General features: G+C 38.3%; 1 protein-coding gene across 2 annotated transcripts in view; it reads right to left on the reverse strand.

The window, feature by feature from the left end:
• The window catches only part of rock1 (Rho-associated, coiled-coil containing protein kinase 1), a 39,480-nt gene extending 26,163 nt beyond the window's left edge, over positions 1-13,317 (reverse strand). For both annotated transcript variants that reach the window (XM_059344261.1, XM_059344260.1), the window contains exons 1-2: positions 12,457-13,317; positions 1,578-1,659 (exon numbers count right to left, since the gene is read on the reverse strand). In XM_059344261.1, the coding sequence (XP_059200244.1) occupies positions 1,578-1,659; positions 12,457-12,549 (175 nt within the window). In that variant the 5' untranslated portion in view covers positions 12,550-13,317. The remainder of the gene's footprint in view (positions 1-1,577; positions 1,660-12,456) is intronic.
• Positions 13,318-18,673: the final 5,356 nt, after the last annotated feature.

Raw genomic sequence — 18,673 nt, forward strand, 5'->3', positions numbered from 1 at the left:
GCCTAATGGCAGTTTTAGCCCAGGGGTTTACAGTAGGTTGGGTTTACTATTCAAACACTAAATTGTAGTTTTCCTTCAACTGATTTTCCCTGTTCTCTGTTCAGACTGCAAGAGAAGTCACAACATGTAGGTTTGTCACAATAACAACATCAACTTATCGAGCAGATGTTGTCAAGGCCATGGTCATATATTGTATGATATCCACCCCTTTGTGTTTACATGCTTTTCTACAATGTCATTCTACAAATCAACAATGTCACTTAGCAGACGCTTTTATCCAAAGCAACGTACAAATGAGAGTTAATAAAACACAAGCAAAGATGAAGTCAAAAAACATAGCAAGAGTAAGTGCCGTGGGTTGAGTATGAGTCCATTAGGACGTAATTGCTTTTTTCTTTTCTACATAAGAATCTCACCAACATTTTAGCCAACATGTTAACATAAAAACAGCATGATTTTCCCAACCATTATGGGTTTTTTTTACAGCACCTAAGACAAATGAACATTCGATGAACATTCTTTATCACACACAATTAAAGTTGGTTGCATTTAAAAAGGGTGAACCTATTATTACTACTATAGTATCATCACATCAGTAGATTTTTTATATTGTTTATCAAAATTATTTCAGGGACAAAATATTGTCCAACACAATGTGGTTATTACGAGTGGCAAGTTTACATGGCCAAAAGTAAACCTCTAAACCATGCCATGCAGGCTGTCCTTACTGACGACCTTAACTCATTTCAATACACGATTATTGGCAAAAGGATCAGTATAATGCATTGTCTAGTGAGAGAAGGCCACATGCAACAACCTGTGCACTGCCACAACATAGTGCAATCATTTCCCCATGAAAGATAGCACTTACCGATCAATACCACACATGATTATGAATCTCTAGACTTCAGTGAAATGTTTACTTACTGGTGAAAAATACTTGAAAATGAAAAGTGAAGGAATGAAAAAAATGCCACAAAGAGAGCTCACTGAGTTATAGCAGGGGCAGAGGGAGCACACATTTGTTATTTAGTTTGGTTGTAGGTGTTTTGGTTAAATTATATGATCGTCTATATGTAATTTAGGGAATTACAGACATATATCCCAAAGCTATAACACTAACGCTCTGCCCACACAATCAGACATTGCTGGCTTTATAAAAACAACTTCTGAGATAAACAGTGTAACGTGAGAGTTTCCTAGAAATGGAATTTCAAAGAACTGTGCAGTTATACTCGAGCTGTCGAGGAACGACAGATTTAGCCTTACTATCCGCCTCTGATTGGTATTTTAGTTATGGGGTTCCCCAGTCTGAGGGCACTGAAAAAGAGAAGCCATCATGATCAGCATCATGTGGGTCACTAGCCATTTATGAAAGCCCCTTTGTTGGGGACACTAAGCAGCAGACACCTATTGTGTCCAAGCCTACATAGAGGCGGTGACCCAAAAACGGCCTTCTTTTCTGAGCCTAGGCTTATACACATATGTAACAGGGTCCACAAACACAAACTGTTCAAGTGAAAGACATCAACGTTAAAGGAGGACATAAGGGAAAAGGCTTGACATGAGCTACTTACATCTACTCAAAAAGTTGTCAATGCTCTTGTTTTTCCTCAGGGCAGGGAAGTCAAGGTCATATACCAGCGCATCCAAGCCATCCTGTGGGGAGAGGAGAGAGGTTAACAAGAGGCAAACAAAGCTACAGTGTCTCCACTCCACACACATACACACACACCATGTAATAAGCCAACAGTGTTCTGTCAAGCTGCTGGTCTGTGTAGAGTAGCTTTGAATAGTCTTCAGCATAAAGCTAACAGCGCGCTTACAGCCTGGATTACTTTAATAACGTCTAGGAGGGTTTTAGCTTATTACAAATATCCGGATTTTAATGCTACTGTAAAACATTCAGTTTCTTAAAGCGATTAATCATAGATCCTCTAAAGGATGTCAAAGAGCAGTTGTTTATTAAATGCCGCCTCAAAACATGTCTTGCACATCGCCTGCTATAGACAGTAGAAATCAATGTAAATTCATAAAATCATTCTTATAATGCTGGCAAAAAAATCATCTATATCAATGCATGAGGGGAATGATAAAAAAAATCAGTTTCAAACAAATGTTATAAGAGAGATTTATTATTAAATGTATTATTATATAAATTCTCATTTAAAAAAAAGATCACAGATTGAACAATGCAAATGCAGATCCAACTGTTCAGATTACATGTTGCATCTAGGGGTGGGCGATATGGCCCTAAAAGAATATCACGATATTGCAGGCTATTTTTGCGGCAACGATATTATTGACGATATTAGGAAATACTTAAAAAGATATAGAAAATATGATTTATTTTTAGTCTGTATGAATAAATAAAAATCTAAAATGTAGTTTGAAGTGCAAATCTCAACAGTTGCCAAATACAAAAAAAATGACTCTTGACTTTTGAATATGAGAAAATAATAAAAAAATAACCATTTATGGGTTCCGGTGGATTCTCTTAACACACTGTGCTCTTATTTTGAAGCTGCATGTGTTAAGCGACAGGGAGTAAGTAGCTTTTTGTGATTAAAACAACTTTAACCACTACATCAAGAAGTAGGAACGTTGCCAATATCATGATATGCATTTTTTTTAACCATAAAAAAAATATAGCGATATTATTGTGAACGATACGATATGGCACACCCCTAGTTGCATCATATAATAAGATATACACCTTATTCCGGTTTTTATAGTGTGACTTTATAGAAACACAATCAACAGCGGCATTGAAATTGTCTCAAATATGCAGCAATGAAGAAACTTAGTTATGTTGTTCGGTAGAAAGAGGCTGTTTTATCACCTTCAGAGGCAAACAAAGCTTCCCTTGTGACGCAGGTATGGTTGACAATAATGGTATCACGGTTCTCCAAATCACAATTAAGTTAGTCATTCCAATTTTCTATTTAATCTTTTGTTTAATCACTTAAGGATGTGCCACCTGTGGGGCTGGCTGGCAAAAATGCACACCGCAATTTTAATCATGAATCACGTAATTTTAGTCAAGCCAAGTATCAAGTCAAGTATAGTTTATTTGTCCCAACTTGGGCAATTTGTTTGCAGTCTAGGTGTTTAAAATACATAAAAAACAATACATTCCAACACACATACATACAACAGATCACAGCCTCATTATATATATATATCTAAAGACAAAACAAACAAAACAATAGTGCAACAGAAGGCAATTCCAGGTGAAGTGTCAACCACATAAGTCCCCAACCTCAACATCAACAACATCATCCTTATCGTCAATATCAAACTCATCATCATCATCACTATCACTATCAACATCACCATCATCGTTCAACCAGGTTCAGTTCCCTAATGGAAGTGGGGATGAATGAATATCTGTACCTGTACCTGTTAGAAAACATTTGTGTAGATTAAAACATATTCATTTACAACTAAGACCTTAACCTTTAATTTGCTGCTAGTTAGAACAGTCAAACACAAGTCATGCCAGAGAAAAACGTCAGAGTGGAAAGTGTGCTGACCGATCCCGGTCTCCCATACATGTAGCAAAACGTGTCACACCACTAACTTCAGTGAAGTAAGAGGATTTTCCAGTTATATCTTTTTAACCATCATCTCACACTCAGAGGCCAAGTGCAGCTGCAGGCTACCGGTAAATTATGCTGTGTCGCCTTTAAGTGTTGCGAATGTTGGCAGCGGAGGGAGGATCCTGCTTTTTGATTTAGAATAAAATTTCCATGCATGCTCAGCTCCCATTGCCAATTTGTTTTTGTAATTATCACAAGTGCCTGCGCAAATAACAAGCAGTACCGTAATCATTAACTGGTATAATAGTATCTATCACATATACGGGCTGGGGATATGAATATCAAGATTAATTTGTGTTCCATGTAAATATCATATCCCAAATATGATCCAAACCAAGGTAATCATCATAAAAGGGGATAATCTTGCATATAAAACACACTCACTGTATTTGCATAAGAAATGGTAAGTGTAAAAAGTGAGTGCCTTGGAAACATTTGGCTGGATGACCTCAGGAGAATTTCCCACTGTGGTAAGAAAGTTTCTTAAAAAAGCAATTGAGGAAACTAAGTCATTTTTAATGACCTGGGCAACAGGGTGGTACCTAATAATAACTCTAGTGAGGTAAACTGTGTGACTTCACACTACAGTGCTGCAACACCCACCGACCCTCATTAGAAACCCTTTCATGACAACTTGAGCAGCACGGCCGCTGTTATTTTAAAAACTGGGTTAAAACTGATGGTGTCGATAAACAAGACTGACCATGTATCGTGCATTAATATCCATTTCAAATTATGACAGCTACAATATTGGAATTCAACAAGCTGCACGTGTGCAAGACAGGCAAGATTGTGTCTGGTTAGGCAGGAGCATAAGTGCCACTGGCAGGATTTAATCTAATCTTCCATAATCCAGAATGGCTGGAAGAAGACAGCCACTCGAGCATTTGAACATCACATAATGTTATGCATTCCCTCTAGCGGGTGTGAGCCAGATGTTGAAACTGAGCATCTTCTGACTCGTGTCATGGGTCGTCCAGCCTACAGTTTCTTTCTTTAAAGATCAGAGATAAATATTACAGCTGATGTGCTAATGAAATGTAAAATAAACAACTTGTTTCACTTATTTCACTTGTTGGCAGAAACTACATCATTCTCTGAGCTCACTATCAGAGCCAGAGTCTTGTCATTCCTGTTGTGAATGATGTGGTGTTAAATATTCAAAGGATTTCTTTTTGCATCTCTGAGCAAAACCATGATGACACATGGTGAATCAGCAGCTCAGACAAGGCGAGGAATCCTCTTAAGTTACTCTGTCGCTTCTGCTCAGTGGAGGTCAGGGCCATGCCCCCCAGCCCCACCCCCTCTATGAGACATAAAACAAGCAAGCGCCCTGCGGGATGGGTGGAAGCAGGGAAAAAGGCAGCTGGGAGGGGAAAAGGAGAAATGGGAGGTGAAGAATGGCTGGTGGGAAGAACAAAAGCAACGTAGACCGAATGTGGGAAATTAATGAGAGGGTAGGTTGTCATCAACCCACATGGGCTGAGCTCAGAGCCATCATATAGTCAAAAAAAAGTTGACTTTCAGGAAGGAGAATTTACACAAGCGAGCCCATAAGCTGGGAGAAAAAGGGGGCCTTGTTGGCCATACAGTATCCAACCAGGCTGCACTGGAAAAAAGCTGAAGAACTGAGTCCTTCAGGACCCTAATCACAAGGCTCTGCGCTCAGCAATGCACGTTTGCATAACTTCCTGCCGCAGAGAACTCTGGACAGCCACAGTAACATTCCTTAACAGGACTGTACACGTCAGAGAGCTATTTTAGGTATGTGGCCAAACAAGTTCTCAACAAAAAGTGAAGGAAGGGAGGAAAAAAATCCATCCCAAGTACAGAGTCACACAGTGAGCCTTATTTTCAATCAGCACCAGTGCCTAACACTATGAAGGAAAGGAGGAGGGAGTGGAGGGCTGATGCATGTGGGGCTGGCTAGACCAATAGTAGAACAAATGAAGGAAAAAACAAAGAAAAATCGGAAGACAGCCATGCTAAGATTCTTCTACTGAAACACCAGTGTGAGCAAAGAATTGGGTTAAGTCAGTGAGACGCTGCAGCAGAAGAGTATCAAGAATATATTTGCAGAATAGAACAAACTGGATTTAAGAAAAAAGTGTACATCAAATTAGCTTTATCAAGCAGTAAGAGTATGTGGCACTGGATTTGTGAGCCACAAGAGTTCCAGATTTGAATCTCAGCATTTGCATCTCTGCTGTGGTGCCAGTTTTCTTCATGGAAGAGGAACTACATCTAGGCATTATGGGGAGGAATGGGCAATACAGATAAAATCTTCAATCTCCATATACGCATTTTCTTCATGATATGAATATATAGTACATTGATTTGCAAGACTACCAACAATGGTCGCCCAACCTTTCTACCTATTGCCTCACAGTGTATCTACATGGGCCAACACTAAGAGGTGGATATGAACGCCTCATCAGTGTATTAAACACTATAAACACATACAAACAGAGGCAGGGCCATCAGGTTCAATGAAGCAGCAAATGGAAGAACTGAAAACTGAAGCCAATGCAGAAGTGCCTACAACCTATATTTTTTTTCGTAATGGACAGCATGGGACAAAAAGGTCAGATTCTATAGAAATCTATGAGAAAAGGATCCTGCTGCTCACTTGATTAATTACCCTAGAAAATACATCCTAATGAGTTTATAGTCTTAATTGCTAGTCTTCTTCAATAAAGCATTATTTTCACAATTTCTGTGTTTTTTTTCCTTTGACCCTTTCAGTGTGTTTTTAGTTTATAAAAGGTTATTACTATGGTCACTTCTGCCTCCAAAAAAACAAGATGGCCACAGGCAAAATGGTAGTCCACAAACCACTGCATGACATCATGGTGGCTACATCCACTTCTTTCATACAGTCTGTGGGTTCAATAAATAAATACGAAACATAAGTAGCCGCTGCTGACTGGTTTGTGATCATCAAGGTTGAGGGTCAGTAACCAAACATCATCTGTCACTATCTGGCTGTAGCCATCAGACCACTCTGCCGCTGGGCCAGATGGAGCAGCCAGTAGCACAGACATGGATCAACCCAAAATCAGCTAAGTAATTTCCAGAGGTGAAACTGTTCCTAGATAAGCATTTCTACTGCACTTACTGCAGCTGAACATTCCAAAGGCTCAAGAGTTTCTGTCTGCTCTCCAGGCAAACAGAAGGAAAAGGGGGGCATCAATGAAAAAAAAAATGTGCAGCACAAAATGGAAAAGAAAATGCTGGACCAGTGCAGATAAATAATAGACCAGTGGTCTAAATATTAAATGTATTTAGATATAGCCTTTAGCATCAGAGACATCAAAATTGACTGTAATGAATGGCCTTGAATCAATGAGGCAGGAGCATATGACAACATTAATCTAATATAAAAAAGTTTGTGAGATTGTGCACTGGTTAGATAGAACATACACAATGCCCTAACAGTTTACTCCATTAGAAACAGAGCAAAATCATACATAAAAGTAACTTTAGTGCAATAGCATTGGGTGGTAGCAGTAGTCCGTAGGCTATGTCTCATTATGTGGCAGTCTTGGGGGGGAAAAACAGTGGGAAACCAAACCAGAGCTCCATGTTATCCTATTTCTGCTGATGCCGCTTCAGCCAGAGGGCGACACATCCCTGGGATTACTGAATAATAACATGAAAAAACCATCTCATCACCCTATTAACGAAATGCGGTAATTATGTTAAAAAAAATATACAAAATGCACAAGCTCGTGGTTGACATTACATATGGCAATTATTTCTTTAAGCTTAAGGGGAGAGAAATCCACACACAACACACAAGCTCTTTTCCAGACATTAAAGTCTGAGTTAAAATTTCCATGGGAGACTCAGCCACATCATCCATGCCTGCATGCCAGCACAAGGCATGTGGACTGGCCTAAGTCGAGCCCCACTTCTCACTTCCTTTTCTGCCACCTCTTTAAGACAATATGCTTTCCACATGTGAGCAATTGTGCAGACAGCCATTCAGTTTGCCATGCAAATAAAGGCAGTTCCATTGCAGGCTGGGCCCATGTAAACACAAATGTGATCATACAAACCAGTGAAGCCATTCAAAGCATGAAACTCCACATTGCTTCCTCACTGGTAACTTTCAAGTACAGCCCAGGTATAAATGTATATATAAGGGAATATATGCCCATCTGCTTTGAGCTTTTTCAATTTGGTGTCACCAAGAGATTCACTCCATTTAAAAAAAACAAAGTTCTTGATCCAAACTCCTTCTGGACACTCCTGTTGTACATAATATCTACTGACACAAAATCCCACTTACCTAGAAAGACTGCATATCTAACAACTCTACTGGATAAATGGCAGTGACAGTGAACCCAGGGGTGGCAAAACAGGGGCATTCCATTTCCTTATGAGGTCCCAGTGAGCGAGAATCACTGTCACAAATGCTTTCATGTCAAAATATAATTGAGTTATTCCAACAGTGGAGAGCACTCACGTGTTTCCACTGACTGAGCTCTGGATTCTCAAGCAAAACTCTGCTGTCTTGCCTGCTCTGACCAGGATTTCTGACCTCACACCGACAAATAATCATCTTATTAAACATCGGCATTTAACTTCAACCATCTTCACTGGGCAGGAGTCCTTTGTCAGTGGGACAAACTAACTGGGGCGGTAGCACTTAAGAAGTAAGATGAAAGAAAAGCAGGAGGCTGTACAATTCAATGGGTTAATCAACGGAAAGAGCGTTCCATTATTAAAAGGCTGGATCATTTTAGTATGCATTCCTGCACATAATCAGTCAGTTGAGGGAATGCAGGGCCACAAATAGCTCAGCCAATTGTTGTTCCCATAGCTGAACAGCTGAGGAGAGCAGTTTACAACTGACAGCCCTGAACCTTTCAGACAATAGGGATGGATCAAATGCTGACAATAATCGTTACCACAAATCCATGTTTTTCAACTCAAGGGAGATTATTTATTTGATCATTAACTACTGGACCAAACCAGTAGCTTTCCATATTTTAGCTATATTTTTACCAGTGCTACTGTGCATTAGCTTTGCAGGGTACATAATGTAGTTGTGAGCAGTGACCTTTGCAAAAAATGGTCTTGCATTTAAGGATGCTATGACCATCATTACTCCAATATGAGTTTCCAAATCAGTGTCTCCGGGTGTGTGTGTGTGTGTGTGTGTGTGTGTGTGTATATACATATATATATATATATATAGTGCTGCAGAATCTTGGAACTGCAAAGGGACAGTAAATTCTCAGGTTTAAACATAGAAAACCATCAGCATGGTCCTACAGAAGAATAATGGGTAATCTGATCTGATGTATTGCTTCAAATGAATACATTACAGAAAATGAGGTTGAATCTTCAGGTTGTCTCAAATAAATTATATTAAGTATGTGGGTTGGCCTTGTAAAAATGGAGTGAAGTGCAAACACCAACAATCATCTCCCTCTGTCAAAACTATGCAGATCTATCTCTTGAACAAAATGCAAACTTTAGCTGCATTATCTGTGATGACAACACCTTGCAGGTAAGGTTTGTCCATTACATGCAAAGGTCGCTGGAACTCGAGCAGACACTCAACACAGGCAAGACAAAGACTGACTGTACTCTTAATGGCTGTTACTCAAGTTCGGCCATAACAGATTGACTATGCAAGGCAATTAGGAGGCATGCCAGGAAAATTTAGGCAGTTGTGACTGAAAACTGTTGCTCTGTCTGTACAAACATTTCTCATGGATGGCATCAGTAGACCCTGGTTTTACTATCTAAAACTAAATCTATTGACTTATTAAGCTGTAAACGTGACTTTGCCATTTTGGTCTTTACCAAGATTTCTTTCTTCAATTAGTCATTGTTTTTATGGGTTTTTTTCATGCTCAATGACTTATTTTCATAGAAATTATGAGCACATATCTGGTAAACATACGTTTTAAAGTGGGGCTTGTATGATTCCTCTTGGAGAAACTCAGTTTTACAGAACTGATTATTCAATTGATTAGTCAAAAGAGTGTTAGTCAACTAAGAATTTCTTTAGAGGAAAGCCCTTGCAATTTATTCAACTGATATTCTACATCACTTAAAAATAACAGCATTCACCCTGGCATGTACATGCAGCATTCACACAGTCAATCACTGTCTTCAAATCTGGTTTACTAGGCTTGCAGTTTCCTGTAATTACTTGTATTACAGATTTAGAGTCCAAATAGCAGATGAAAGCAGGATAAAAAAAACAACACACAGAAGCCAATGCACCCCAAGTCCAAAAGTAGGAACAAAGACACAGGCCTTTTTATATCAAATAGAAAGCAAAGCCCTTGCAAACAAGTTCCAACATATCAACTCAATCATTCTAATTTACCAAATAATTAGAGCTTCTACCACGAAAGTGAGAAAGCAACTAGTAATTTCTATTGACTATTCTGACGAATTGGCAAACACACCATTTCCTCTCTGCTCACTTTCAGAGACTCCAACAAAGGTGTGCATGATTAATGTAGACATATTGTTAAAGTGATTTGATGCAATATATTGATTGTTGCCAACAGAACAACACACATGGACAATGCTCAAACCCTTAATGTCAGTGAGCTTTCACATCACAATGTCAGGAATTCTATCTGTCTAGATGAGCTCTTAGAGGCCTGCCTAGAGCACAATGATGAGGGAGGGGGCAGCCCATCCAGATAAGGAGCTCTTCTCTCCCAGCAGGATTTATTTAGGGGGTGAAGATAAGGGCGACAGGGTTTGAATACTGTGCTCAATAGGCCAGCCCAGAACTGAGTGGTAAGGTGCATGCCAAATGTCACCATCACACAACACAGGCCAGGTTTCTATGGGAGAAATGTACAAGTTCAACATTGCTCCACTTCAGATGGAAAGCATGCCAGTTCAAGACTCAGGTACAGAAACATGGCCAGTAAAAGGCTTGCATTGTGCATTCTGATGGAACCTATTACTCATAGCCAAGCATGTTGGCTGCTTTATGAGTTAAATGTCCTGATTCACGGCCTTCAGAAACATGAGTCTTCAGTCCACATAATTTTGGTTTATGGGTAGAGAGAAGAGCCCACACCCAGCTACCTCAGAGCTGCCTGCCCGGTCTCAACTCTCTCCAGACGCGCAGAATGGCTTTGGGACACACAGGGAACTCCAGGCCAGTCAAAGACAAGAGGTTATTTGATTAGCATGGAATTTTATTAAGCTGTGGGTGGAGTTGCATGGTGGCAGAGAGAGCCTCAGCAAAAGGCCTCCATTCATTGATCAGGCGAGATTGCAGAAAAGGGGAAAAAAGAGGAACAACACCCTTGTGTGTGTGGCTGCCAGCAGGAACAGTCCCCACAGCTTTTTGCCATTAAAAATGCAGAGTGTGTGCACTTTTAGGTGAGTTTAATTGCCTCTTTCTGCAACAGGATGGGAGGTCACGGAGACTTAGCAAGTTTTCTTTTCAAGAGACAGCAATCTACAGCAGCCTATACACAAACACTTCAAGTTGGGTGTGTGGGTGGGGTTTTAGGACAAGCCTCCTTCCCAAAACAGACTGCTTTCCTGATGTTCCTTTGCTTGGTAAGTCAGGCAGCATGCCAATCATTCCACATTGACAATACAATCACAATACATGAATCATTAATCAAAGAGTATGACTTCACATGAGCGACACTGGAATGAGTTACAATGAAACCTGACTACCTGACTGAGTTACAATTAAACTACTGTATAGGCAGACTCAGATCCCCCAGTCATTCCTTGTTAATTTGAGCAATAAACCCTAGTCAAAAGCTCAGTCATACCTGCAAACAGAGAATGTAGGTGCCGAGGGCGATCCCTGGAAATTTAGGCCAAAATGTTTAATCCAATTAACCACATACATTTGGTTTTATCAGTGCAACTGCTCCCATGAGTCACCAAGAGCTGAGTCCTTGTGAAAACATGCAGTGCCACTGTCACCCAAGCTGCAAGGATCCTGATATCAACAAACACTTGACACAACAACATCCCCTTGGCATCCAATCCATGGTGAGTCAGTTCATGGGATTGCCGCATGTAATAAAAACCTAGGAAGGTGTTGCTTTAGGGTTTAGCACGTGGCAGCAGCCGCCTTCTTTCCCCAGACAGGAGAGTCACCTCATGAGCTGTCGCCCATAGACAGGAAGCAGCCAGGGCGAGCTACAGCCAGCAGGTGTACTGATGCAGCTGGAGGCCTGCAGGTTACAACAGGCTTGCAGGCAGCCCTATCACTTCAAATGAAGCCTAGATAAATAAATCTAGACAAAACAGCACACCTAACCACTGACTTCCTTGTGATTTGAAATAGTACACTAGTGTCATCACGAAACAATATTAGATTGTGGTGAGTGGCAAGGAATCCGATACAGCTGATCAGACATATTAACATGTTTTAACTGGCCTAACCAAAAATAATCTGACACAGTGTCTGTATTGTAGAGAACAGAAACGCGGTTGCCATCTGTCAGTCTAGCTCAGTTACCATTGCTTTTTAATTAGTAATTGCAGCTAGTTATCAAGTAATGACAAAACATCGCATTTAAAAATCAATCATTCTGCTGTTATTTATAGTTTCATTGTTTTTCGGCTGCCAGTTCATGACTATTGGATACCAGAGTTTCAAACAGCTAATTGTTTTCTTTAAGCAAATCCTGAATATATACAATCACACACACGTGTTTGATCATAATTAGGTGCGTGATGTGAATTGGCCTGTCGGCGTCAATATCAGCACATTCCTTCAGTGACAATTGAGACGACTTGTTGGTCTCGGAAAGAATTTCTGCTCCAAGGAGTAGACTGACCCCGAATGGTTGACTCGCTAGCTGCCTAGCCAGCTAGCAAGCTACAAACTTACCAGAAGACAATCCGTGTTTACTTCCGACTTTGGGTCCTTCAACATGGCATCGATTTTTTCAAATCGAGTCTCCATACTTTGCCCAGCAGACATTTTTGCTGTTAAACTCAGCTCCGAGGTTGGGTTGTGAACAAAAACAGCTCACTGGCGAGGCAGAAGGCTGGCTAGCTAGCTTTAGCAGCCAGCGGTAGCTAGCTAGCCAAATGTTCCTTTCTTCGTGTGAACTTTACGCCGCACTTCAAAGGAAATACATCGTTCTCCTCGAGCTTTCACACACGATGAAACGTTTAAGGTTGCGCTGAATGTACAAAAGCCACATTTTCAGAGTCGAAAGATGTTTTCCCAGTATGAGTGGCAAACAACTTCAGTGGCAGAAGATAAATGCGGCGACAGATTAGTCAGCCTCCGCAGGATGCCACTGAGGATAAGGGCTTAAAATGTTGGTGCATCCAAACAAAAGGCAATTAAAAGTTTAAATGTAATGCCTATTTCAAAAGCACAGTTTATGGGAAGGTTAGTCCGGGCCCGTTCCCATATCTGTGCCAGGCCCTTGCAGAAAACGACAATAGATTCTGACAGCTCAAAAGTAGAAGTGGTGGGAAAAAAACTTCTGCTTCTTCCAAATGTCGATCAGTTTAAACACGGAGTCGTTACAGCGTTTAGCGGCTGTCCTTCCGCTGCGTCCCGAGCTGTCACTGACTGTCCACTGTCACCGTCCACACTGCTTTGTCCCTCAGATCGAAGGCAGACAAATCGGGTTTAGAAGTGTGTTAGTTTTCGGAAAAAAAACAGCAGACGATGCCCGATTTTCTCCCACAGCCTGACCAACATGTCCGCCTTCCTGTTCAAACACCCCGGAGAAGCAACTTCAAAATGTCAAGCACTGCGCATGCGCCGTCCCGAGGCGCATTCAAAGAGTTCACAGACTGTTGATGGCAACATGTGGCTGTTCACAAATGTTACACTGTTAGCATCTCACTGAAAAGCTACTGTCAAGAGGAGAAAAAAACACCATAATGCGAATTATTAACTCTATGGAGTCTTGGGCTATTTTGTCCATTTTTGAATCCTTTTTCATCCTGCCTGTACACCACTTAAAAATGTTTAAATGCCATGTTGTTGTTTTTTTTTTTCAGCACAACCTAACCGATATGACCTAATAATAATTTATTTTTTCATTCTGACTTCCTGGGTCAACATTTTGAACCAAAGAGAAACAAAGAAAAACCTGTCTGCCTGTATTTTATTTATGTCTTGTGTGTTTAGCGCAACAATTTTGGTCATTTTGTGTATTTTTTAGTCATTTTATGTCTTTTTGTGTCTTTTTTTGGTAATTTTGTGTCTTTTGTTGTGTGTTATTTTTGTTATTTTGTGTCTTTGTTTAGTCATTTTGTGTCTTTTTTGGTCATTTTGTGTCTTTTTAGTCATTTTGTGTCTTTTTTTAGTCATTTTGTATCTTCTTTTAGTCATTTTGTGTCTTTTTTAGTCCTTTAGTCCAACATAAAATGTGATTTTGAATCTTTTTTTTACTTTCAAAACACTATCACACTCAATAAAGAATTTTAAATGTTGCAAATGTGAACAAAGGTGTCAAATCTAACATATAAGAGGGTTACATCCAGTTCTATCATTTTATACAAAATATATTTGACCTTGTCTCCAGTTTTACTTGGTATATCATCATCAAACTGAAACTGGCCTCATGGAGTTTACAGCCAGAACTTTAGAGGTAAATTTACAGTAGGGCTCCACGCTGCTTTGTTTTCTAGTCTGGATGTAATGAAGAAGTCATGCTTTGGCGCTTTTGGAGACTCCAGAGGGTTAATATTTATGTTTAAGGTTACCAAAAATTAAAATGTTCAATTTAATTCTATACTAATCTACTCTATATTATTCAGTGACTGAATTTTATGTGTGTTACAGTTCACAATATGAAATTTTTACAACACAATTATTGACCAAAATAAGTCATGACGAAATCATCACAATATTTATAGAAATAATAATAATAAATAATGCCAAAACCATGAAAAATGTCTATCTTTTGGCAAATGAATGCCAGAAGACAAAATGAGATTGGAAATAAAAGGATATGATTTGAGAGGTAGCTGGCCCATTGGGGATGAAGGGACAGTGCCCCACCTGTGATTGATTGAAAATAAAGATATATGTAGCGTTTATATTTTTAAAAATAACTTGCAGATGGGTGAAATAATGCATCATTAAGGCTGAGGGCTTACTTAAGTAAAAGTACTTATACCACACTGTGAAATTACTCCACTACAAGTGGAGAAGTAAGATGTCATGTATTATGTTTAAAATGCTTAACAAAGTGTGGTTCGTTTGCGAGTTTGACCTTTTTACAAAATATAATGGGTTAATAGCTTTAAGTTACTGACCTACTAGCGAGCCTGGGTCGGTCTGACCACAGAATTAAAATATATAATTACTATATAATATATACATTATTCAAATTCTGGGGGTCTGACCTACCAATAAGCCAGACTCCATTGACCTGTATGTTACTATCTTGCTATTGATCGACTTTAAGACGCAATTTTTCACAATGCTATGTCTACAGGGCCTTTGGCGTGGCCGAGTTAATTACTGAGACAACAGGTGGCGCTGTGGTAAGAACTATATTCAGCCAGTACACATTTCAGAACCATAGGTCAGAACCATAGGTCAGAACCATAGGTCAGAACCTGGCGGCTTCCTGTTGCTGATAATAACTGCAATGGCGGCCGCGACATACTTGCCACTAAACAGCCTTGAATTGCTTCTTAAAGCACTGTTTCATTCCTATACCGCCCAAACTGAAAGAAACACACTTTAAAATTATGAACAACATTTATCCCTCTAAAGAATTACTTAGACTACGCTTTACTATCAATGACAATTTATGCACATTCTGTGAAAATGACATTGAAACCACGGACCATGTCTTCTTCTCATGTGATGTGATACAGACATTCTGGGTCAACATTCAATTGGATTAAACAAAAATCATATTATTTCCAGCTGCTATCTCTAGAGACAATGTCACTTTCGGTATGCTTTTGCAAAACAAAAACGATTAACTATGTTGCAACGTTATCTTTTGTTTAGCAAAATGTCTGATCCACAAGAATAGAGTTATGAAATCATCCCCCAAATTTATTTATTGATAAATGAATTAAAATTGTACATAAAATCTAAAGAAAATTCTAACAATAACAAAGATACAAAAATTATATGATATCCTAAAAAATATTCCCACTGAAATGAACAGTTAAAACTAATTTGAATCCCCCTTATTGAAAACAACATTTAGACTGTTTTATATGTATTTTATTTTTGTCTATTTATTTTAATTTTATTTCAACTGCTCTGAATGTACAATTTTGATGTTATTATTATTATATGTTTTACTGTCGATTGATGTTCACCTAGCATTCTTTCTACACTCATGCAAGGTACAGTATATACTGTGAAAAATGTGCCAGAAATGTTTATTAATTATTAATTTTCAATAAAGAAAAAACAAAACAAAAAAAACACAGTTTCAGAGGCTGTTTCTGAAAGTAATGTTAGGAATTAATCAATTGGAGTCTGATAGACCGGACAGATGGCCAATGTATACATACTAGTTTGTGTGGAAAAACCCAATTGGGATGCAGTATTTTGTATTTCCCGCCTCACCTGGTCAGAGTCATCTGTGGTCAAAATCAGCTATGTGTCACTTCAGCCCCAAACCCACTGAAACCATCCATTTATGAAAAAATGGTGGGATTGATGTAATGGATAAAAAATGCACAAACAAGCATATCAGAACAATTTTACAGAGACAAAATAAGATTTCCCCCAGAGGAAAGTTCTTTTGGGATTCACAATTGAACAGAATAAACTGGCGTAGAGCATGATTGTGTCCCTTCCAATTATGTCTCTCCAATAAAATCAGAGAGGTTCAGTTTAAAATTTTGCATAATATTTACCCATGTAATAGATCAATTTCCAGGTTTGATGTTTGATGATATAAGTGAAATGTGCACGTTCTGTGGAGATGAGCCAGAGACAACTTTACATTTATTTTATACTTGCCCATTGTCATCTATATTTTGGATGGATATGGAAAACTTCATACTTGATAAGACTGGACAGACCATCATTTTTTAACCTAAAGATATTATCTCAAAATTTGAATCTAATGACAAAACAGTATGCTTTATAACAAATCTTATGCTTTTGATGAGAAAGTTTCACATCCACAAGGTGAAGTTTTCCAAATCCCTGCCTAACTTTAACGTTTTCACAAGAGAATTAAAATGTCATATCGAAACTTTAGAGTTGATGTCAAATAAAAAATGTGAAAGCACTCATACACTTTAAATTTTCAGAAACCCCAGAATAATATAAAGAGAAGCATCTTATACCCTATGTGCCTTATTATGTTATTTTATTTTTATATACTGTATTTAATTTACTGTAACTGACTTTTTTCTTTGTATATCTTGTTTATATACTGAATGCCTGTATTTCTTTCATTGTTAAATAAAGATCTGGAAAAAAACAACAACATCCATTTATGAGCCTCGTTTGAAGCCTGTACTGCAGGCATCAGATTTGAAATGCTAACATCACTGAACCAGCAGTATTTTTTAGTTAAATGTATATATAATATAATTATTTATAGGCTTGGTTACATCCCATTACATTTCGATCCGTTTCTATATGAGTGGTGTTGTGGAGCTGCTGCTATCACCAGTTAGCAAGTTAATTAATTGCTGACCTTAAGTTCCTGTGGCTACCTATTTATACAGTCTATGGTGGCTTCACGTGTAAGTTAGTTATGTTTTATGACCATGCTGGTTATAAATGATACGGGGTCGGTTTGTTCTAAGATTTTAATTTTCTAATTTTTAGCAGTGGTGGAATAAGTATTCAGATCCCTTACTTAAGTAAAAGTACTAATATCAAACTGTGAAATTACTCCACTACAAGTAAAAGTCCTGCATTCAAAACTTACTGAAGTAAAAGTACAAAAGTATCAGCATTAAAATGTACTTAAAGTATCAAAAGTAAAAGTACTTATGCAAAATAGACCCACTTAGACTGTTTTATATATTCCAAATATATTATTACATTTTTATTATTGATGCTTTTCTGTAAACAGCCTTGTAATTTTCTTAAGCCAGGGCTCATTTAAACTATTTAATATACTGTTATGAGTCTAATCACTCTAAATTATCACATTTTTTGCGTTAAATCTCGACTTGAAAAGTAACTAAAGCTGTCAGCTAAATGTAGTGGAGTAAAAAGTACAAGCGTTTGCCTCTAAATGTAGTGAAGTAGAAGTATAAAGTTACATAAAATGGAAATACTCAAGTAAAGTACAAGTACCTCAAAATTGTACTTAAGTACAGTACTTGAGTAAATGTACTTAGTTACATCCCACCACTGATTTATAGTATCTGACATGTGTTAACCCAGTGGTTAGATCTTGTAGCATCGCTTTTGGTTGTGGTAGTTGTTTTCGTCGAGCTAGTGTTGCAGAATTACAATTGCATTGTTTATTTAAGGTCCAAAATCGAAACAAGGTCAAAGTTGGCGTGTTGAAGCAGATTGACTCATCTCATGACATTTTTGATGCATGTTCAGCCCCATGGATCAGCCGTTTAAAACAATAGGCTAGGTGTAACGTTACTTCAAAACGCGCATCCGACCTTGTCTTAAAGGACTTAGTTTTTTTGGTGTTTTGTTTAGTGGAGAAAATATCGTGTGACATTTATGCAGCTAATCTGAAAACCGTAAACCTGACAAACTGAACATAACCAGCGGTGGAATGTAACAAAGTACATAGGCTACTAAAGTACTGTACTTTACAATTACAAGTACAATTTTCAGGTACTTGTATTTTACTTGAGTATTTTTATTTTATGTAACTTTTTACTTCTACCCTAGTACAATTTGAGACAAATATTGTACTTTTTACTCCACTACATGGCAGCTTTAGTTACTTTTCAGGTCAAGATTTAACATGAAAAAACTTTTTTTATTATTAAACCTCATAACAGTATATAAGGTAGAAAATTAAAAAATGCTGCCTACATAAAAGCATCAGTAATTATAATCTGATAATATATTTTGAATATATATAGGCCTATATAAAAACCTGAGTGGGACCATTCTGCATAACGAGTACTTTTACTTTTGATACTTTAACCCTATAAAGCCAAGT

The sequence above is a fragment of the Centropristis striata genome, chromosome 11 (assembly GCF_030273125.1).
Source record: "Centropristis striata isolate RG_2023a ecotype Rhode Island chromosome 11, C.striata_1.0, whole genome shotgun sequence".
NCBI lineage: Eukaryota > Metazoa > Chordata > Actinopteri > Perciformes > Serranidae > Centropristis > Centropristis striata.